We start from the raw sequence: 23725 nt of genomic DNA on the forward strand, positions 1-23725 counted from the left end.
CTCTCTCTTTCTTTTTTGATTGGAGGTTGATAGCCACGGACTTGGATGCTTTTGTTTGCAGTTTTTTTCTTAGCTATGGGATTGAGAACTTACTAGTTAACATTCCCCTTGTCCCAATAAATTGGAGGATCTGGATGAGTATATGTTGCAGAGATGATGCTGTGTCATCCAGGGTGATGTGGAGAGCGGATTTGCTTGAAGGGATTGAGTTCAGCCGTTTGATCTCCATGTGCCACTCCAGGCGTAAATGTGCGGCCCAGCATTTGTTGAAACACATCCTCTCTGAGTCATCGTCAGTGCCGTCAGCACAGTCCAGACTCTCCTGTCATTGTCTGACTGTGATGGTCCGCTGCTGTGTTTGTTCTGCTCTCATTAATGTAGTTGTTGTTTATCAAGGCAGGCTGAGGAGGCTGACCATACGCACACAACAACACCTGACAATAATCTGCAACGATAACACATGATAATGCGCTCCTTTCTCGATCTCTGTCTCTCATCTTCTCGACTTGCCTCATGTTTTCGGGTCAAGGCTGGTGTGGGGACAGATACAAATACTTTCTCTGTATGGAGTGCTATATCTTTTATCTTTATAGCTCTGTTTTTTGAGGATTTCTGCTAAGTACAAACACAGTCATAAAACAGGAATTGATGGTCCTTTTGTCACACAGAGGAGCTGCTTCTTTATGTGTGTCTGTGCTGCTCCTGTTCAATTTGTTCAGGTATTAGTTGCATATAACATTTTAAAGGAACTTTTATATTTAGTGCTTGTACAGCAATATGTTATGCTGTGTAAATCACTTTGTTTAAACATTCAGATCTCTTTGCAGCAAAGTTGGGATAACGCTTAGGACTCTTAAGAATGGAATACACAATGCAACTTTTGATTTTTACAGAATTTTGCCCTGATTTGGAGTCTGGATGTGGTGCTAGATGACTAAAGTCAAAGACAGTCTGCAGATTTTAGGCTGTTGTTGACAGATTTCATAGAAATTCACAGTTTATGATGGGCAAATTTTTTTTTATTTTTCAAACTATGGTTCCGTCCAGTTGGAGGATATTAAATATGATTGATATTTTGAGCTGAATTTGAACACATATTGTTTTAATTTCTCATGCATCCCCTAGCAACGAGGCGCATGTTTCTGCATTTGTTGTGTTCTGGGTTATGTGAAAGTAGTGTGTGAACCTAAGTTGTTTACTGTATGATGCTCAGTTCTCTGTAAGCGTTTACAAAATTGGCAAGTGAAGGAAATCTAATGTTCAGATTTATAAGTTGTGTTGTGTAGTCCAGCCTTTAATGTAATCATATTACTTTTAGGGAGTTATAAGTGTTACTTAATGTACGCAACATAAGTAATGTTGCTTCTCTTAATTTCATTCATGAACTTCATGCATTTACATTGCATACATTTCATTGCATACAAACTATGATGAATAAACACTTATAAACTGCATAAAATACCTTTCAGAAAAACAACCACAAGCCAAGCATACTATAGATCCACGACTCTGGGAGAGAGTAAGAGAAAAAGTTAAGAAAACATACCATTTATTACTTTACAAAAAAATACTTGATTTTATGAGTCTAGAGAGTAGGACTGCATGATTTGGGGGAAATTATTTTATTTAAAATTTGTCATTGATGCTAAATTCAAGAAAACAGTACTGTGATTCACCCTGACACAGTGCATATATTTATTTAATTAACTCCCAGTCTTTAAGATTAATAATTACTCTAAACCATCTCGCAGTTTTAATTTTATATCCATACTAGACGGAATCTGCCAACTTTAATGGTAAAATTTAGGGAGTGGATTCTAATCAGAGCTGAGCATGCTACACTCTTGTTGGTTGTTTAAAGCACAAATTAGCCAAAAATATAATAAATGACCAAGTACAGTATGTGATGTGTAAAATACTGTAAGCTTTCTGCAGGAGTAATGTAATGATGTAACCATTAACATTGATTGCCACCCAGCACCCTAAAAGTAGCATTGTCTTCACAAACTTCCACATGCCCGCTCAATTCTTCAAGCCCTAGCAGGCCACACGTGTGGCAGCACTGGCCGCCCCCTGGCCAGTCCTTCCCTCTCCTCCAGTTCTCCACTGTCTGCTCTTAATGGAGCTTACAGCGGCGGCACTCTGCCAAACTGCGCCCTCACGCAGGCCCATACATCAGCCCCCGATGAGGCTCATTAACCCTCTTCTCATGACTCAATACACTCCTCCTCTTTCCCTCATTCGTTCGTCTCCATCACATCTTCGCTTTTCTCTTGGCCAGGCCAACGCGTCGGACTCCAGCCTCCCAGGAGTGTCGTCACAGGTGACGAGATCATGAGAAGTTAAATTGGGCCAGGGCAGCCCTCGCCTAATGACCCGACAGGCGATTTCAGTGCTTTCTATTGATGTGCGATATTTTAGAATATGCAGTTTTTGAAGAATGTGTTAATTTTTTTTATGACTTACAAAGCAGTGATAGACCGATATATTTTTATAGGTTTTTGATGTGATGATCTTCAGGCATTTGCATCAACTTGTACTAAAGTTGGTGCACTTTGAGAAAATATTATGCAAAATATGTACTTATTTCATTTAGGCAACATTTGCATTTGGTAATGTATATATCGGCATTGTATTGGACACCAGCAACACTATAATTTCAGTATTGGCATCAGCCGATCATTCGATGCATGTTTTCATCTACATCTTTGCCTTATGAAATTGGACTTCTCAAATAGCCATTTTGTCCTCCTTGCTTAGCTTTTTGTCACTGTTTTGCATTACTATTCCCTCTTAATTCCTGACCAGGTCTGAAATCCATGATTTGATCTGCTCCTTTGCTCAGTCCTTGCTCAGAGGCCCTGAGATGGAAACACTCAAACCCTGTGAGCGTCTAGCATTGCATTAGCACTAGCTGTGTGGCTCGTGAAGGGCGGGACTTCTCTTCCCAGCATGTTTGCCCTACAGTTGTGCAAACACCCGTCTGACGGATCGCTCCGCCTGCCCCCGGTTACCCGCCGTGGCATGTTTTGATTCATTAATTATGAAATAGTTGCAGGTTCCAAACCTACACAAAAACACACATGAAAGGGAAACATATTTTATGATGTATGAATTTTACTTCCAGTTATTGTTACAGATGTCTTTATCATTAACCTTGTTAAAGCTGGCGTTCATAGGCCAGGAGAGCCAAAGAAAATACTTTTGTGGGTTTTTGTGAAATATTCCACTTTCTATGGGCTTGGGTTCAGTGGCTCGTGTTCAAATCCGAAAAGCAATTTAAAAGCGTTACAGTGCCACAAAACACTGATTGTCCAGATAGGGCCAAACAGAGGCCACGGATGGGGACCTGGGACAGTCTGGGTTCAGTGGGATCTTAGTCAGAGACTGTGTGTGTGTTTAAAAGTGTAATAGTGCAGTTGATACACTGCAAAAAAAATAAAATAATTTTTAATCATATACTTAATAATCTCTTGTTTTTTGATTAAAGGGGTCTATTATGCTCTTTTACAAGGGGGTGTACAAGAACAGGCTCTCATACTAGGTTGTTCGAAAAACACATAATTTTTCACATATTTTACATTAATACAACACCTCTCTCTTCAGACTGGCATGAACGGCTCAAATAGTTCCTGTATTAAATGAAGGCCCGCCTTCTGCAATATGAAATGTGCTGTGATTGGTATGTGTCGTGATTGACAGCACTCTGTGCCTGGCCAGGAAATGTCATGCCCCTTACCACAGTCACCTGCTGCGAGCTTCAGTTGGAAATATTGCTTCAAAATCAAATCACTTTGAGCGCGGTGTTTGTAACCTAAGTTGTTCTGCCTTGGGAAAGCTAGCTTATCTCTGACATTAGTGATAACACTCATTGCCTTCTCTAGTGCAGCTCAACCAGGTCTCGACCCATTCATCGATATTTGTGATATCACAAATCCCGGAAAATATGTGTTGTAGTCCAAACGAGTCGTTCCGTGTAGTTTTTGAAAATTTCTGTTAAATAAAATATCTCCTTTTGAATTGGACTTTGAGCTTTGTAACTTTGCAGATCTTTTTTTATGCTCATACAGCAACATTACAGACTAACTCAAGTTGAAAAAGTGAAAAAGCATAAAAGCGCCCCTTTAAAAAAATTCTAAACTTATCTATTGCATAAGACAGTTTTATAGATTAAATATAGCATTCATTTTACCTCCCGTTCAGTGTTTGTTTACTAAGTATTTTGGCATATTAATTATATTTTCATCTACTGGTAAATGTCTAGCAGTCTTTATTACATTACAAAAATTAAACCCATTGCACAAACTTCCGCTGATTTTTCTCTAAAATCAGCAAAGGAAATGCAAAAAAAGTTTCCTTGGCCTGCCACTGGGTAAGTAAAATAAACACAACGATTACATTCTCGATTATCAGACAATGATGATCTTAGAATCTTATGCTAGTTTATTATGTTATGCAATTTAGCTTCTCAAGTTCTTATTTTAAAGATCTTTAAATATTTTTCCTGGAGAACAAGATAAAAATTGTGATTACGGTAATTGATAATCCACGCACATGCTTCAGCTCCCTTTATTAATCTTTTCCTTCCCTCTTTGTCTCACAGTGTTTGAATAATTAGTCCTCTTGATGAGAGTATATTTTTGTCTTTTTAAATCATTTGAAAGAAAATAAACCGTCTGCTGGCCACATTAGCATCTGCTTCCCGTGTGCCACAGTGTGTGTGTGTGTTTTAGTAAGTTAAGAGGCACCTGCTCCTGCCGTGGCATATTTCCTGGCGTACTTGGCACTGCCAGTGCCCAGGAATCCCCGTTCTCTCCTCTCATTTCTCCACATCCCATAGCCAAACCTCTACGGAAATCATTTGGAAAAAGGATTTGAGCATTAAAGATAACCACACCTGTGATTATCATTAGACAGAGGTGCTGTAAAATGTTAAATCCCTCTCTTTAGTTTAAGTTTCTTTTAATGAGCGGAAAATTAAACCTTTCGGGCAAATTCCAAGTGTTGAATTTAATATGACGATTTAAAAAGAAGTGCTCGGTGAGGTGATTTGTTTTCAGTAGTGTTTTAAGGGCTAGACGAGAGAGACAGAGAGGGACCCTCTTACTGAGGGTAAGTGGGGGAGAGGCGAGGGGTCTCCATCATCACATGTCTGCACTCTCAATCAGCCCCACAATTCCCTCATTTCTCATTTTTTGTCAGTTTGATTCGTTAGACTCTGTTCTATATGGGCTATTTAATAGTGCTCTGGATGCTTGTTACCCCTGAGTATTTAACGCCTGAGAAGAGTGGAACCAGTGTGCTGGATGGTGCATCACTGTTTGTCAATCTTGCTCTATTATATGTAAGAGATAATGTCATCCAGCCGGTTGTTCTCACAGAATAAACCCCGACACTGAAGCTCCTGATCACCCTGTGGGGGTTTATTCTGCGAGAACAACCGGCTGAATGTACATTATCACGTTTATTACATAGCTACTTGCCACATAAGTAAATAATTAGATGCAAAATATTGATTTGAGTTGAAATATTTAAACGCAAAGCTTCCGTGAAGACAGCAGTTGCAAGCAAGCAGCAAGTTCAAACTAAACGGACATTTAAGGGAAATGTATTTATTTATTACACAACATTTCACCACAAAATAATTAAGGCAATAAAAGAATTAAGAAAATTAAAAATATATATATTTTTTTACCTTACCAGTTAGTTAGTTCTCTTATAATACATTACAGTGTACAAAACAATCGTAGTAAAATAGCAGCAGCTACGTTTGTATGAAACAGGAGCGAGTCTGTGATACCAGGATGGAATAATTAAACAATTGTACACCATTCTGAATCAAGTTTTAATATTTTATTAGCTAAACAAACACAAAGCTTCCACCAAGAAAAAATTGTTCGAGCAAGAGTACAGCGCCGACTGCTGTCACGACGACCAATCAGAATCAAGTATTCCACAGAGCCGTGTAATAATAAACAATAAGGCACTGAAGTCTGTGTGATATTATTTTGTCGAGGTTAAGAGGTGTGGTAGTACTTTACAATAAGGTTCCATTTGTTAACATTAGTTAATAACTGCATATTAGTTGACATGAACTAAATACCTCTAACCAACCATTATCAGGTTCACATTTTTTGACTCCAGGACTCTATGCAGCAACACATTTGTGAAATATTATGTGTACTCTGCAGCCAAATTGGACATGAGTAATAAAGTGATTATATTGCAGACGGCAAAGCTCAGAAATAGAATGATTTAGGACTATGGGTATAAAAAATGTAATATTAACAAGCACTTTTGTTTCTCTCTGGTTCCTCAGCTGGAATCCGAGCTGGAGCAGTGTGAACGAGAGAGTGCCGAACTACAGGAATACGCAAACTCCGTCCTGCAACAGATTGCTGATCACTGCCCGGACATCCTGGAACAAGTGGTCAACGCTCTAGAGGAGTCCTGCTGACCGGAGCAGAACCAGGAGCTCACTCTTCCTGCTTCTCCTTCCCTTTCTTCTGTGTTTCACTTGATTTCACAGAATGCCAGCACACAGACACAAACTCTTGTACCCTCACCTGCATGCACAAATCAAAGGACAGACACATACGGGAAAGACTGACAGCTCACAAGTCAAGGGTGTGCGAATGGTGGGCTTTTCTTCTGCCATTCCCTACCACCACATTCATCCCCTCTGCACCTTCAGAATCCCGTTTACACTCACATAAACATGGGGAAGGAGAAACCGGCAGGGAAGCTTAGTATTATAAGACATGTTCACTCATTTAGTTAAACCCGTCCTGCGGGAGGTGAAGTTCTCTCTGTGAGGGTCAGGAAATAGTCTCCTTATCTTGATATACACTATTGCAACAGCTTTTAAAAGCTGCAGGATTTTGAAACCGTTTTGAAGCAATTTAGATTTTTTTTCCCCTCCCTCCTCCTCCTCCTCCCTTTTTTCTAGATGCTTTGTTACTGACGTTAAATTATGGGTCATTCGCGCAGGGCAAAACTCCTGCACTCTCGAACCATCTGGTTTCACTCAAAACTTGGTTAATGCTCCGGTTGTGCCAGCAGGCAGTCCGTGCGGACTTAAACATACTTTTACTATCGAAGTCAGTAGCGGGTTTAGATTACTGCAACCCCCACCATCTGGGAATTTACTATTGACTTGGTTACTGGCCGATTTCCTCCCCAAGTCTCATTCATAAAAGTTACGAAATGGACAATATGGGTAATGTTATCCCGTATGCACCTGTCACCAGCTAAAGAAACCACAGCCCTGGTTTGTGTCTGTTAAAGGTGAGAGGAAGAAAATTATTTGCCTTGGAAGTTGTAGGTTTATTGCTGCTAACATTTGTCTTTGCATGTGGCAGGTTTGGTTTGCTCGTGTTTTTCTATAGCTCTCTGATGATGCCGAGGGCGGTAAAACAGAGGGTGTATTACCGACGCAGATGTTGTGGACGCAGAAGTGCCTCATCATCAGAGAGCAGCTGCCACACATCACTGGAATAGGAAAATAGGCACCTATCACTCATTCCGTACTTTGAAAACTATGTGGTCTCACACTGGGATGAAGACTGGCGGTAGTTTCTCAGTTTGCTAATTTTCCAAAGCAAAGAGTCAGAGACTACAAGTTTTTTCTTGATGGATAAGGTCAAATATAAGTAGCTGTTTAGATACCCTCTTGCTTTATTCCTCTGTCTTTTTTGGATCAGTTGTTTTTTGCGGTTGCTTTCTGAGATATCATCGAGCTTTGATCCCAAGCATCTTGCATGTACCATCATGCTCCTGTCTTTCTCTTTGCTTGGCTTCATATCATCATCCTCAGACCCGGGCGTCTCTGTTAGCACCACCGGCAGGTGTATCCTCTTTCACTTTATGGTTATATGGGTCTATATCTGTTGGAATTGGGTGTCCTTTTTTGGAGTGATAAGATACAACCTCGTTCAACTTGTGATAAAGGTGTTCGGCTTTTGCTTTAAAGTCCAGAGTCGACTGCCCCTGTGGATGACACTGGGCGTAACGTGCCCTCTGCTCTTCACTCTCTGTATCTCCTCATCACTCCCTCATTCATGCCTGTGTGTAGTTTATTGCTCTGACCTGCTGTGTTGTGTTAGTCATACTCCTCTCTGCACGATAAGCCCGACAGACAAGACAAACAGCACGAGATCACAGTGAATATAACCATCTCTCTATCACCATACCACCTCTCCTCATGCCCAAACGCACTGGTTTTGAGGGAACCTGCCACGTGTTTTGGGGCAAAACATTCGCTTTACCCTGATTTGATTGCACTGTGTCTCTCTAATCTAGTAGCTGTAACTACTACTAGTATATTGTTCTCCAGAGGTTCATGTTTGTTTGTCTCTGTGAATGATTTAGACTAAAAGACGGGTTTACGTATTTGGGTGAATTTCATAAAAACGCATTCAGGTCACATTGTTCACCAAAATCATCAGAAATTATATATTGCAAAAAATTAAGCTTCATTATTTTCATGAAAACTAAGCACATTTTCCCTCAAAGTTCTGAAGGCATTTAAATTAAGTATTAATATTAGTATTATTTTATATAGCTTTATTATTTGTATTATTTTAATTCATATTATTCTTTATCATATTTTCCATGAGATTCTGATTACAAAGAAAATGCTGTATTACAGTTTCAAAGAAATCTCCAAAAATCCAAAATTAAAGTTAAATAAATGTAAAACATTTTATTTAAATTTGTATAAATTAAAGTCAGTCAAATAAACACTAACTTGAAGTAAATAACTTTAAATATTTTTTTACCACTTTACTGTACTTTTTTGCATTATGGTAATGAGAATTTAAAATGTGCTTAATTGTCATGAAACACACAAAATATAATTTTCTGTTTCCCATGTAGTTATGAGATTCACCTTATTGCATCTATAATTTACTAAAGCTTAATGTGGCAATGTGGAGCCACTTTAACAACGTATTCCCATGCTCACATTAGCAATGCCAAGAAAACGCCTTTCCGCTTGCCATTCTCACCCTTGGCATCTTATTGCATATCTACAAAGTATTTTATGGTTTTAATTACAGCTGATGGACTTCCTCATGAGGACATAAATGTGACAAGCAGCTCTTTTGGGCTTATAAAATCAAAAAGCTGATTGATGACGTCCATCCTGTTTTCATCTCTGTTGCTTTTTTCCCGTCTGCTATCTCATTCAGGCACAAACACAGTTTTGGCCATTACCCGTGGGTCTCTGAAATCTGGGGCTCAGTTATCTTCACTATGGCTAAATCTCCCCGCTTAGACTAAACACAGACCCCTCGCACACACACACTCGCTATCACAGGCCCTCACAGGCCCTCTCGCGATTTATGTCCTTCAGTACAGGAGCTGGCCTCAGCGCAGAGCACTCCAGAGAATTCCCTAAGAAAACAAAAAGAAGGAACGCAGTGATAAGCGGGAGCAGATCAGAGAAAGAATGACCCAGCGCTTTGCAGAGGGTGTTATTGTGTTTTGAGTGAGTGTCTCTCTGGAGCTCTGGTATTTCTGTGATTGCTGGTTATAGGCAGACCTAATCACACAGAAGAGTATGGAAATTCCCTGCAGGCTTTGGATCGCTCCGTGTGTCTCAATGATTCCTCCTTGTGTTTTTGAGGAATTACAGAGATCTACACCAGCGCTCTCTGCTCAGAAGCGAATTACCAATAATACCGATATTCAGTAGCACTTTGTATGAAGCCTGTATCTATTGCAGTATTTTGAGTGCAGATTCATTCACAATAACTTGCTTAGCCAGGTTAACAACTTTAACGACTATAATGCACTATAAAACAACATGAAATCTGGTGTTGATACTGTGTGGGTTTTTTTAAAGGGTGTAACCATTAGATAAGTATTATAGTGCATTAAACAGTTGTATTATAAGGAATTAAGAATGCATTGTATTAGCAAAATTGGGTCACTTTTTGATCTTGAAGATGGAAACCAGGCCAATTCTGTTTATATGATGCATTAGAACACCCCATGTACCTGAATTCACTCTGTTATCTTCTATATAACCCTATACAGGCTTCATAGAAGTGCTTAGAATTTTTTTTTTACATACGTTTCACTGTTTTCTTTTTCTTTTTTTGCAAACCACTCTTGTTAATTTATAGGAGCAGCTCATAGGATGTGGTCAGCTGACTTTCCATACCATTTGGCTTTTTACATCTACCTGGCTTAAAACTGCGTTCAGCCATGAGTGTGAATGAGCATGAGGTGTTGCTTCATGTTTTAGTATGAACATTTTTCATCCTCATTAAACTTACCGAGGCATGTCTGTGGAGGGAGAGAGAGAAAGAGCAAGAGAGAGGCTGTAAGGGCCCGACTTATTTTCCATTCGCTGTCAAGATTTTTATTCAACCCTATTTTGCCCTAAAACATGAGACATTTATCATAGTGTCTACTTAAATGCTTCACAAAATGGATTACATCATGTTGCATGTCCCATAATTCTTAGTGTTAATCAGTGATCCTGAGTTTTGTCATACAGATGTTATAATCGTCTTTAATTCGTTACTGAAGAACTGTGAGAACACTGCCAGAGACGTCTCATACACACACATGCATATACAGAAATCTCTATTTATATATGTCCATGGTTGGACCTAGACTTAGTTGAACAATTTGCACAAGCGTCTGGGGAAGAGAATATATCCGTCTGAACAAAATGGCTGCATTTATTAAAAAAATAAAATAAAATGAACCAGTAACCCTAACTTTTGTCTTGAAATAAAAATTAAAGAAAAAGCAAAGCCTTTCTAAGTGTCAAATCAAAGCTGTTAACAAAGATTTTCAAAATTGTTACCATGTGGTTGATGATGTATTGTTTCTATCTTTCCTTGCATCTTGATTCCAGCTCATCTTACAGTAATATTTTTTTTCAGTCCTTGATAGTGTGTGTGTGTGTGATTCCGATGTTATAAAACTGCATTACAAAACATGTATATCTATTCTTGGGCTTGGAGAAACATCCGTGACCGTGTTTCGAGTTGACTGAGGGATGCCAAGACCTTTGCTTGAGTACTGTGATTCTAATAGCACTCTGGGTTGCTGGGAAGTCAGTCTTATTTTAGATTAGCATCATTCGTACATTTTCAGGAGATAATAACAGTGTTGTGTTGACCGTTTTGGTCAGATGATCAGCATCACTTAACACGAAGCCTCATTTTTTTGTTCGTAGTAATTTATCACACGCATAAACACACTTTAAGTTTTTATGGCGTCCTAAGTAGATTGCCTATTAAATTGTTTACTTATTAACTCATCTTGAATAGTCATTATTTACCCAAACGGTCCGTCAACACGTCCACATTTTTCATGCATTACTTGCCTCCACTTAGTTTGATGGACTGAGACTGTTTAAAGCACGAAACCACATAAAACATCCTCTGAAGGATTTGGCAAGTTTATGTCTGACTTTCCGTTCTCCATCTGAGTGAATTCAGTGCCAAATGAAGCTAGTCTGCTCTAGAAAGTGCCACAAATAATAACCTGCCTGTCGTTCATCAGCAACCAAAGCCAGGTCACGTGACCTTTTACTGTTTATATCATGTTTGCATTATATTTAAAGCTTTAAACCTTAATTGACACAATAAAAGGTCAAACCGAATGCAGGCCTGCTGTGCTCGCTTAGCTGCTGGAGTCCAGCTAGATGAAACACCAGAACGGACGCCTTTATTTAGTGTCTAATAGACTTATTCCAGTGTCTGAGTTGAATGAAGCAGCATTATTCACAAGGACCTAATCTTCATTTCGACTCAGAACTGTGTATGTGGTAACATAGTCGTTTTCCAGACTGTAAAAAGTTCTGTGTGCCTATGTGAGAGAATATGTCAGGCTTGTAGTTGGCACTTCTTATATTTTTTCCCTCTGGAAATTTGTCCGAATAAAGTGTCAGACCTCAATATCACCCCATCCACATCATGTCCTCTTGGCTCCAGCAACCCTGCCTTCTGTTAGAGCAAGGGTCTATCTTTTCTAATGATTCATGCTGTTTTTCTACACAGTACACAGAAACACTGTCAAGGAGGATTCCCTTTTCCCTTTTAATTTAATGAAGAAAAATAAATGGAAAAATGTCAACAATCCCAAAGCTGGTCATCTTTCATGTTTTTTTTTTTATGATATTTTCATGTTCACAAAAAATACTGCCTTATGTCTGTGTGGAAAAGATAAAAGATTTCTGTAAAAGAAAATGAAAAATAAAAAGGCGTATTGTATTCAGCTTTTGCCTTTGTATGTATATAAACTCTTTCATTCAGTCCTTATTGTGTTTGAGCATTTTCTGTCAACTACAATGCATTATTATTGGTACCGTTCTTCGTTACAAACCTATTGTGCTGCCTACCTCAACTGCATTTTAAGGCAACAAATAGGCAAAAGATAAAGTTCTGTCTATACCTTTTAAGATACTTTGTCATAAAACGCAGAATCACATGTATCATTGAACAAGATGGTCTAAAACCTGAGAGAAATGTTATGAATTTTTATTTCGTTCAGCATTTCAAAATATTTCACTCAATTAGAAAATTGACAGTTTGAGCAAGTATTTATGTATTTTTAGGCTTTTTTGAGGATTGTCATTTGCTTGGCTACATGCTTTTTGGAATTATGAGTCAGTGTTTCAAGTGAGTCATATGACGTTCCATTTCAGTTAAGATGCTGCTGCTTATGTAGACCGTAAACAGCAGGGTAGCTCACTAAGTTTTGGATCAGAGCTAATGTTCTGTAATTACTCAGTGAGTCACTTCATAGGACTCATATCGGTGTAAGATGTATTGTTGTGGTGACATCCTCAGTGTTCATCAGCAAGAGCCTTCCTTCCTCTCCTGTGCGTCTCTCCACTCCAGACAGAAAGAAACCTGTTTGATACAGATGCCTCAACCCACAAAAAAGGACCACAGATGGCCCGCTGAGATGTCTTGGTTTCTTCCTCCAGCTTTTTGTGCAGACCCCCCAAGGACTGGATTTACTGCCGATTACACATCACCACTTAGGCCACCCAGCGGAGTTCCTGTTCCAGTTTACACTCCTCATTTTACGATATACAACTTGCATGCAGTATATATCAAGTAGCGACTAGAGCATGCAGAGTGGGAAAGATCCCGTCGCTTTGGGGAAAATCAGTGTGTTTGCTAAACACAGGCAATGAGAAGAATATGACCACTATTTAAGCCACCATTCAAATGTGCACATTTCAAGGGAATTTCCCCCTGGGAAGGCCTTACTTACAGACTCATACTTTTTAGAGTAGGTGCTGTTCCATAAAGAATTAACTTCTCAACAGTAAATGAAGTACGAGGTATGCAGGTGTGCAGTATAAATACATTCCCAGACATGCTGCATTCATACTGCTACTGCATTTGCATACTGCATAGTACAGAGGTAAGTTTTCTGACCTGGGTTATGCCTTTGAGAAGTACATTTGGAATACATTTAAATTCCTATTCATTTCAGAATTAAGTAAGCAAATAAGATATAAAATTGCAATTTGAACTTAATGAAGTAAAAGCCTTTACGTTTGAAGGTGGATGGATTAGATGGATGCAAGGATAGATAGATAGCCAATTCAAATTCACAATTATGAATTTAAAAGCAAACCAAATTCTGAATTTTGTCCCACCCTGATTCTGACGCAGTGAGAGTCTGTGCAGAGCAGGAATGAGGGAGTTCTGTCCTTCCTCATCGCACTGCTACTGCTGGTGCTGGATAAGTAGAGCAGCCAATGACTGGCAGCCATCTCTATCCCATAAAGCCCTATATCCAAACAAAAGTGGCCTGTAGAGCTCTCTTTCTGTTTAAAGTGCATGTATATATAGAAATACTTCTGCATATGTTTTTACAGAGAGGCGCAGAGGATAAGAGGTCCGTGTGTGGGTGTGGAAACGATGTGGTTTCAACCATAGTGGCCGAAGGCACACTGATTGCAAAAAGCAAGGGGAGAGAGTGAAAAAAAGAACGGCAAGCGCCTAAAATAAACGCCATGTCCATAGGATGGAGAGGCATGGAAAAACATATTTTTTCACATCACTTGACTTCATGAAGGTCATAAAGAAAACAAGACCCGTCACTTACATGAATGCGGTGCATTGTCTGGGTTTTGTGGTGAGCTGCACTCAACAATTTGTCCGTCTTACTTGGAAATGGCATTATCATAAGCAAAGTTTTCTTTAGTGCTCATAGAGTTATGCTAACTACGTGACTGTGCTTAGGGGGAGGTTATAAGAATGATATGTGACATGGAGATAACTAGAGTACTGTTTACCTGTGCAAAACTCACTGCCACAAGACTAAGGTGTAGCTACTTTCTTCATGATACTCTCTTCCTAGAATATCAACAGATTTGAGAAATATAGCATTACATCACTTGCTCACCAATGGATCCTGTGCAGTGAATGGGTGCCGGCAGAATAAGAGTCCAAACAGCTGATAAAAACATCCCAATAATCCAAAAGTAACCCACATGAATCCAGTCCAATAAACATCTTGTGAAGCAAAAAGCTCCATATTTTTAAGAAACAAATCCATCATCGAAACTAATGCGACATTTCCCAAAATCTGTTCAGATGAATAAACAAACTACATCTTGGATGGCTCAAGGGTGAGTACATTTTCATTTCTTTTAAAGCAATTATGTCTTTTGTATCATAAATCTAATCACTTAGAAAAGTAACAGCACACTTCTCCCCTTCAAATGCTCGATTTGAGGTGTCATTTATTTCTGAAGCACAAATTTGCTGGATGAGTTACACCTTGAAAGTTTCATACTTAAGGTTGGCAGTTTGTTTAAAATCCCTAACCTTTAGTTTGATGCTTGCCTTAGCAAGCAGAACTAATGATAGATTGAACAGAGAGAGAGACTGTTCTTTTCTGCTGACACTAGTCTTTTTTGGAAAAACATATCAACGAATTACAGACAGACAGACAGACCTGGGCTGGGATTTCACCTATACTGTAAATCAGTGTCTATAGAAGTGATCTCGCTGAAACTTAACAGGCTCGTTGAGAGTTAAACAACTAATTACAAGGCCATTATTAAGTGCACACTCACACACATACAGCGCAGAAGAAAGAACCAGACATCTAAGAGCCATTACAAGCTGTGACAGGTTTCTAGAGGACGATCTTACCTGGAGCTTCAAAAACAGCTGTGGATGAAACAGCAGCTCAAAAGAATGTCTGTATGCCCCGATCGAACAGAACAATGTCAAAACGCACTCTGGGAAACTGCTGAAATGACTTCATTTCTGCAAATAAGGCAAGCTTGCGCTCATGTTATATATATAGGTAATGAATGGAGCAACTCTGAGAAGGGTTTTGGAACCGAGTCAGAGCCTGGGGACCGGAGCTGGGTTTGATTATGTACAGGAGTGAGTGGGTCCTGGGATGTTTGTCAGATAAAAGCTGTATTTCTAACACATCACGGTTTTTAGCTTGTCTCTATTGTGGCCATTTTGACATGCTTACAGTCTGCTTACATTTGATCTGCCATGGCAGACGTGAGAGAAAGGGCTCAAAGGCCTCGCATTCCCTTGACAGCCGCAGTGTCAGTCAGAGAGACGGGTTCCTTAACCCGTACCAATGAAACTTTAGAAGGTCCCTTATAATACCTTCATCCCTTAGTGTTGTTACTACAATTGGGATGGGAAAAGGGCTCAGCAGATTGAGATGCTATCGATACTTTTGTCAGAATCTTTCACACTCATTGCCAGCAGAAAGCTCCAGAAGTCAGAGGTGGGCACGCAGCGGTAAATCAGGCCCATATGTGCGCCGCTGCTGCAGAATGTGTGTTCTGGAGAAATGGAGTTGGGCCTGACCCGCCGGCCCCTCCACGCTCGTTAAAGAAAAATCTTCACATGTGGAAACCCGAGACGGCTCTACTGCGTGTTTGTCCTCCATTGTCATCTACCGTTCGTTCAGTCGCTCCATATGTGTGCGGGACTGTGGCTGCACCCCACCAGAGCTCAGAGCCAAATGTATGATTGTCGTATTTATGCGTTTGCAGAGCTGCAGCAATCTCTGAGCAGTGTGAACATTTTCTGAATCAGGTTACAGCACTCTGTTATTCAAAACCGTGTTGTTAAATGAGTTTTATTGCTTTTTTATAAACGTTGCATATTATTGAGTAATGCTTACCATGTATTATTTCATTTAATTCAGTATGGGTTGACATAAATGTGACATGCTAAAATTAATCTTAAACCGTTTTAAGAAATTTTAATATTATGAAATACTATTTACAATAACTGTTTTCTGTTTGAATATGTTTTACAATTTAATTCTGTGATGGCAAAGCTGAACTTCTGTGTCACATGATCCTTTAGAAATCATTCTATTATGTTTAAAAAAATAAGAACCATTTTAATAACTGAATGCCATTCACACCTGAGCCCAAAATCAGCATATTAGAATGATTTCTGAAAGATAATGTGACACTGAAAACTGGAGTTACGATGCTGAAAATTCAGATATGCCATGACAGGAATACATTCTAAAATATATTGCAATAGAAACCAGTTATTTTAAAAATTCAATAGTATTTCACAACATTGTTGTTTTTACTGCATTTCTAATAAAATAAATGCAGCCTTGGTGTGCATACGGGACTTTTTTTAACAACATTAAAAAAATCTAAAAAAAAAAAAAAAAACTGTTAGGTGTAAAAGGAAAGTAAAACTTTGCATTAGAATCTTTTAAAAGTCTTGAAAAGTTTTGATTAGGTTTCCAAAGTATACCCAGGCCTGCCACAGTAAAGATCATCTCTCTTATAAAAACTAATTACTACAACTTTATTGGCTGACTAATAGGAGCAGTGGTTGGGACACTAGTCCAAGTGTTCGTCAAATGGGAACGCGCTGCTGGAGGACTGTGGTTTCTCTCCCTCCCCTGCTCCGAGGCTGGAGAGATGGGGAGGGCAGGCCCATGAGTAGGCAAAGCACAAACTAGTCAAAACTCACTCTTTCACCCCCCTGCCTGCGGACTGAAGCAGTCGCTAGAGTTTCTTCGTCGTCTGCTTTTAGTGCTTTCTTGAAGCACCAGGGTTTTAGGTTAAAAGCCCGAGCAGCATCTGGAAAGAAAAGAGGGGGAAAGTTTGAAAGGTTTCCGTGTTTCCTGCGCAAAAGGAGGATTTAAGACAGAAATGAAGTTTTAAACGCAAAAAAGTTGTGAATGCATGAGCTCTCTGAGGCGGACTGATTGACTCCAGACTGCTTTTGTCTGCTAATTTCTTTAATAAAGAGGAACAGTGTTTTGTCGCTCCTGTTGCGCACCGCACGCGCAGCGCGTTTGCGCTCTTGTCAAACTATTGAATGTTTAATTGACACCTGTTGCGTGACGTCGTAATGCTCTGTAGCCCGGTAAGTGTATCGCAATTTATAAACCTATAACTCGAGTGATTTTCGCGGAACTTTTTTTCCCCCCCCGCAATGGACAGCGCCGGACTGTTTTGGAGTATGTTCTTGAGGTGAATGAAACCCAGAAAAAAACCCTGGAAACGCAAATGCCGAGTTAAATTTATCGGAGGTGGAATTGTTTCGTATTTTCTGAAGTAACTCCTACTTTATATGCGCTTCAAAAGAACATCACGTAGAGCAGAAGACCAGGTTCAGCTGTCAGGACTTCAACTCGGGAACTTTGGGGGAACTTTTGGAGACCTGCACTGAACGGATAGATCGATATCTGCAAACAAGTAAGTTGTAGTTACTATCAACCCTAAACGTTGTATTGTTTGGATTGTTGATGTTGCCTCAAGCTTTTGGTTGTTTTAAGAGAACTGTGTAGTACCCGCCAGCGAAACTTACAGGCTTCATATCATATAGGCTACCCTCTTCATCTCAAGGTTCCTACAAAAATATGTTTTTGCCCAAGGCACAGAGAGAGCGGGGAGATGTAACACCATCGGTTTGAGCAATTAAAAAAGAGCTCCAGGAGTGAAATCTCTGTCATACATGTCCAGCACCTTCCTGAGATGACAGACAGTACAGGTTGTGGGACTCTTTGTTTAAATATAACGGGTTTACGTGACACAAAACGATTTGGGGGTAAAACTGTATAATTTCACGTCTGGTTTATCATTTGATTTGCGTTCATGTTAACGGATATTAAATGACAAACTGAATCAAAAGGTTCTCTTGTTTAACATTCACAAAGGCTTTCCTCTACATGTTTTAGATTAAATAATAATAACAATAATAATAATAGTAATACAAAAACTCTTTTCAATGTAGGCTACTGGACCCACAAAGATTGCAAAAAAGGGACCTAGGCCGTTTGACACAGCGGTGAGAGTGACTAACATTCACACAGTTCTGTTTTATGTATTTCTACATTGTTTTATCCCTTTTTATTAAGAGTTTTACTTGCAAAATGTTTTCTGTTTGTTTCACTTTTTGATTAAATTTGCATATGGGTGATAGCATTTTAGTATTATGTTGAGCAAGTATATTACCACAATAGGCTACATTCGTTCACATAATCTGCATGTTTTCTATTAGTGTTACAACCCTTTTACTTGCAACCCTCCACACTCTTGTATGTTACCTGACAATAAAAGGATAAATTGTAGATTTAAAAAGGAGACTAATAAAATATGTAAGAGATAAATACGGAAGTCTCTGCATTAGAGATGTTTAAATGTTTTACAACACTCCCCGTTCTCCCCTACTGCTGTAGAGTCTTATTTTACCCACTTGAATTCTTTAGTATTTGTTGACATAAAGAACACTCATATCCTGTTAATTTTTTTAATGCTCCAGAGCTGACTCACTCTTTGAATAGTTAATTTTAGACTGGGATACTCTAATAATCTGAATCGCTTTGCTCTCAATGGATGTGGGGCACATCTTTCAAACTGAGGTCAAATGTTTGAAATGATTTTATCGGGATTGTGTCAGGATTTTCTTGCGAAAACACTTCATGTAATGTGTTGAAGCTGAGAAAATGATCGACAGTTGCTGACTTTTGCTGCAGTTTTTAAATAAGCCATCTGTAGTCTGTCAATGAAAAAGATTTCTCTGCCATTTGAGAAGCGTCAGGCAGAGCCGGTCACGGTTGCATAGGGCACTGTGGCCTCCAGAGGGCCCCATGTCAGGGTTCAGACTGTAATACCTGATAATAATAACTTTTATAAAGTTTCAGTCGCGTGTGTTAATGTTTGAAAGTGAAGAGGCGGCTATAAAACTGGTGCAGACTGCAGAGAAGTGGGAAAAGAGAAAAGACCAGTTAAGTTTTACAACACTGCACTTTTGCTTTGTAAATTTCGGATTTTCTCACTGATTTGAACCAAACAGCAGAAGTGCTGAATAAAAATGCAAGTTCACTCTGACAGCAGGTGGCGCTTTAGGATCAGCAGAAATACACCATTTCCATGGTTACCCTGTACACAAAGCAGCTTCTGGCAAGCACAAATTCTGACACCTGCTTGTTTGTCATGGAGGTCAAAAGTGTTTTCAAATTAAATTATACCATATCTATATTCAAACGTTTACACTTATACATCTTGGCATTTTAATCAGGAATAAAACATGCCAGCCAAAAATAAATTATTCTGTATTATCATTGATAATAATAATAATAATAATATTAATAATAATAATAATAATAAATTATTCTCTCAAATTTTCCTAATCCAGGTGTTCTTGTTTTATTAAAGCATTGATTTCACAAAAGTTTCATACTTTTTTCAGAAAGCAATGGTTACGCTTTTACATTTTTTGAAGTTTTAAATAATTGTTAAAAGTGCTTAATAAGTAAATATATCTTCATATTTATGTATTGAAAGATAAACACTGAGCATCAGGGTTATTATAATTAAATAAATATTTTTAAAAATGCTACTTGAAATAAAATAAATGTTAACTGAAATAAAATGCTTATAATGTTTTATTTTAGCTAGTTGACAAGGCAACATTTCTCATTTTCATTTACTTTGATGTTCCAAAATATCACTAAAATAAAATGTAATAACTATACAGAAAATCAACCAAAAAAAAAAACCCAAGTAAATTGTGTTTTTTGAGATTTAATGTAGGCCTATTGAAGAATAGCAATCAGTGAATTTTCTGCGGTATTTTTAAGGGTCAACAAACTTTACGCAAACCTTTCAGTGCTTCTGTTTTGTTTCATTAATATGAATATTTCTTGTTTTGCCCTCTCAGCATTATTTGGGTTTCTGTGTGTTTGTGTGATGTAAAGCTACCTTTCCAGTGCCTCTGGAACGATAAGAAGATTCTTGTCTTCTCGGCCAAAATAGTTTCTAACCGCAAAAATATAAACAGGTGTCCTTTAACCAAACACTTGAAGATTTAGATGTACTCTGAGGCTCTCTTTTATCAGCTCAAACTGAGGAACAGACAGTGGGAAGCAATATCTCCTGTTGTGTGTATAAACGCTTGCTGTGGGTTTCATTCCCCTATGTCGGCCATATAATTCATGTGTTTGTGTTTTATCTTTTCTCCCTGCCAGAGACTGTATTTGTGCAGGTTTAATTGTGTTAAACGTATTGGCCAGATATGCTGTGTGTAAGTCCTTATCGATACTTTACAGTGAAGTAAACCTTATTCTCACACATGTAATGTAGCTACTTTCTCCCTCTTAACAGACCACTTTTAGGACTTAACTGAGGTTAAGAGGGTTCACAGAGTCCTGTGCTTTAATTTGGCGAACCATTTTCTTTTGAAATCGTAATACTCCCTCTTTTCAAACACGACGTTCCGGGTAAGAGCAAACAGGCTTCCATGTTGCACTTGATTATTCCCATTTGTTCTGCGGCAACGCTGTGATTTGAATCAGCATGAATCTGAAAATGTGTTATCCATGGTGCGGTAAATATCTAGAGGATGTATATGGAAGTGTGTTTGTTGAGGTTTTCCTTTTGTTAATTCGCTTTAAAACAGTTTGTGGTCGTTTTCTTTGATCACGCAGCCTAAAGCCTCGTTTTTGGAGGGAAGGGGCTCGGATATCTGATCAAGAGCTTGCTGTTTAGCTTTCAGATGTTTTTTAGCCTCGATCCTACCTCAGCCCAGGGTTTTCCCTTTTCTCCTTTATATGTGTCTGTCTGTTTTTCTGTGGTATTTGGAATGTGACGGGGCTGAGTTGATTAAGACATTGATTCATTTAATGAAATGTTTGAGTTCTGGGGTGGAATGAGAAGCTGCAGACACCAGCCGTGTTTCTGTGGCCAAAGCTCTGGGAAACCTCTCAAAAGCTGATTCAGAGAGATAAAACCGTCAACAGCCCACCTGCACAAGCCAACCTGCCTCTCTTGCCTGAGCACGCGCTTCACACACACACACATGTACATCCCCTATCATCTACAGCACACACTCTTTGGCTCTCTGTCTGTTTTTCTCTTTCTCTCTCAGTTATGTTTCTTTCTCTCACTCTCAGGAAAATGCACAGAGACAATTGCCATCCAAAGGCATCCTTTCCTTGAAACATGGCAGTAGGATGCAAACGCGATGTGTCAGGTTGTACTTTGTTGTTCCTGATCACCATGATCCAGATGCCTCTCAAAAGTGTGATAATACTCCCCACCGGGCCCTGCCGTCCATTGAGAGGTTGGGTCTCTTTCTTTTAAGTGCAAATAGTACCACCCCCTTTTCACATGCATCATGTAAGCTGTTCTGTCAGTGATTTGGGGACTGATAAAAGTGCCCACAGCCCGGCCTGAGCCTGATGTGTCTGTAATTGATGTGTGCATAGAACCCTTTTATCCACATGCTAGGAAAAAGATGGTGTGGTGATGTGTGATCCTCAAGATCAAATGCAGTGGTGGGGCTAATGTTTTGTGGATGAATTTGGGATTCATAAGCTATTTATATATGCATAAAATATTGTAATTTATAAAATTTTCTGTATATATTATAACTTTTTTTAGGTTTTTATTTTAGGGGAATTGATGCAAAGGATGACAAATAATTTGACATTTAGCAAAAGAATTTATATATATATTAGATTACATTTTATGTAAGTTTTAGTTTTTTATGCTTTTTTTGGGATAATCTATGTAATCCTGTGGAATCGAAATGCTAAATAAAGAAGACAGAGAAACATTCTTATTCGTAGCTAAAATTATAAATTAGCCAAAACATTAATTAACAACGGTGCAAGGGGCGGAGGATGTGTGAAATGGCAATTCTGCAAAGTTCATGCAGATTCTTGACTATAGGTCAGACATCACGTGAATTTGAGCTTATGGGATCATCGTTTCCTCCCTCTCCCAGACTTATAATGCAGAGTAAACTAAAATCTTGACTTGCTGAGCAACTATTTAACAGTTCTGGATTGCACTGCACTTGTTTTTCGCTAGAGATAATGGGCTCCTTACTGGAGCGGTTTTCTAGCTTGTAATCATGTCAGAGACAGTGTTATTTGTTCGGATGCTCACATGAAGCTCCAACACCAGGTGTGGACTCTTTAAAACATGCCACTGTTTCAACACCGCTTTGAAAAATAGGAGCCTATGCTCATTGATTACAGAGATCCAGACTGTTAAATGCTGAAGGGCATGGTGTATCGACATCATGTCTGAGTGAGAACGGGCCTGTCTGTCTGTCTGTGTGTTTACCTTCATCACCTGTGCCACGCGTCAGCATCTATCACTCACACACATGCGCACATGCGTATTGACATCCTGTCTGGACACAGAGACAGTGATCAGCAGAAGTGATGCGGTCACCTCAAACACATCATGAGTAATGCGAAAATTACAGTGCTGGGTTTGTTGATGCAGATTTAGCATGAGGTCTATCTAGGGCCAAAGAACAGCTGTCATAAGCCATGTCACTGTTTGCCCTTAAGCTTGTTTATAGCTAGCTACTTGAATAATAACACACTTTTTAGTGGCACAGACATGGACACTCTTTCGCCCCCTTGAGTTTACTGTAATGTTAAGTAGGTACAATAAAACTCTGTGCAGTACATTTATGGCCTTATAGTTTCTTTCAACTTTTTATAAAAGCATGCTCTCACCGCATCCGTAAAACAGTGGCTGTGGATGTTACCGGCAAAATAAAACATACATGATGTTTTTCCCCACCAGGATGTATTGTCAGTGCACCATGGCGTCGACCCAGTGTAAACACAGCTGTATGTGACACTTCTGGCCAGCTGTTAATTTGTGAGTGTGTGTGTTCACCTCTGAGTGTTACGAGAAGATTCCCCGTCGGCTATTTAACAGAATTCAGGGATATTCCCGAACATTAATCAGCTATGCAAACGACTGGCTGCTTATTTAAGATTTAGAGTGTTTTTCAGAGGAGAGGATAGATTTTACAGATATAGAGTGCTGTTGTGTGCATGTGTGTGTGCATGTGTGTGTGTTTAACCACTTTAAGGCCTGTGGAGTCCTGCTCGAGGTTTCGAAGTGCTGTAATAGATAAAAGCCATGCGTGTGAATCTCTCCCCCTCGCTGTTAGATAATGATGTGCAAAATTGGTCGTCTTGATGGTGAGTCTTTGAGTGTGGCCTGGGCAGCAGGAGGGATTTGAAGCGCAGCAGGGTTTCTGGAAGTTGTTGAAGGGTGCAGGAATAGATGATGTGCCTCTTTCTCCTGGTTTTATGCCCTAATTGAGCTCTGCTATGGCTCTGAGCCTGGCTCAGCAGTGTTTACAAAGTCTCTTCTGTAAGCTGGATATTAGCAGACGGCGTATTTGCTTGTTTGTATGTGTGTTTGTGTATTCACATGTACATATTTACAAGGGATGTGCAC

At 39.2% G+C, this 23725-nt stretch overlaps 2 protein-coding genes across 7 annotated transcripts in view; both read left to right on the forward strand.

The window, feature by feature from the left end:
- The window catches only part of erc1b (ELKS/RAB6-interacting/CAST family member 1b), a 203923-nt gene extending 191683 nt beyond the window's left edge, over window positions 1–12240 (forward strand). For all 6 annotated transcript variants that reach the window (XM_059510805.1, XM_059510806.1, XM_059510809.1 and 3 more), the window contains one exon: window positions 6320–12240. In XM_059510805.1, coding sequence (XP_059366788.1) covers window positions 6320–6457 — 138 coding nt within the window. In that variant the 3' untranslated portion in view covers window positions 6458–12240. The remainder of the gene's footprint in view (window positions 1–6319) is intronic.
- A 4741-nt stretch (window positions 12241–16981) lies between these two features.
- LOC132105583 (protein Wnt-5b-like) overlaps window positions 16982–23725 on the forward strand; it is a 76589-nt gene continuing 69845 nt past the window's right edge. The window contains exon 1 of the mRNA XM_059510816.1: window positions 16982–17704. The gene's annotated coding sequence lies outside the window, so the exon portion shown is untranslated. The remainder of the gene's footprint in view (window positions 17705–23725) is intronic.

This window comes from Carassius carassius, chromosome 26 (genome assembly GCF_963082965.1).
Source record: "Carassius carassius chromosome 26, fCarCar2.1, whole genome shotgun sequence".
Classification (NCBI taxonomy): domain Eukaryota; kingdom Metazoa; phylum Chordata; class Actinopteri; order Cypriniformes; family Cyprinidae; genus Carassius; species Carassius carassius.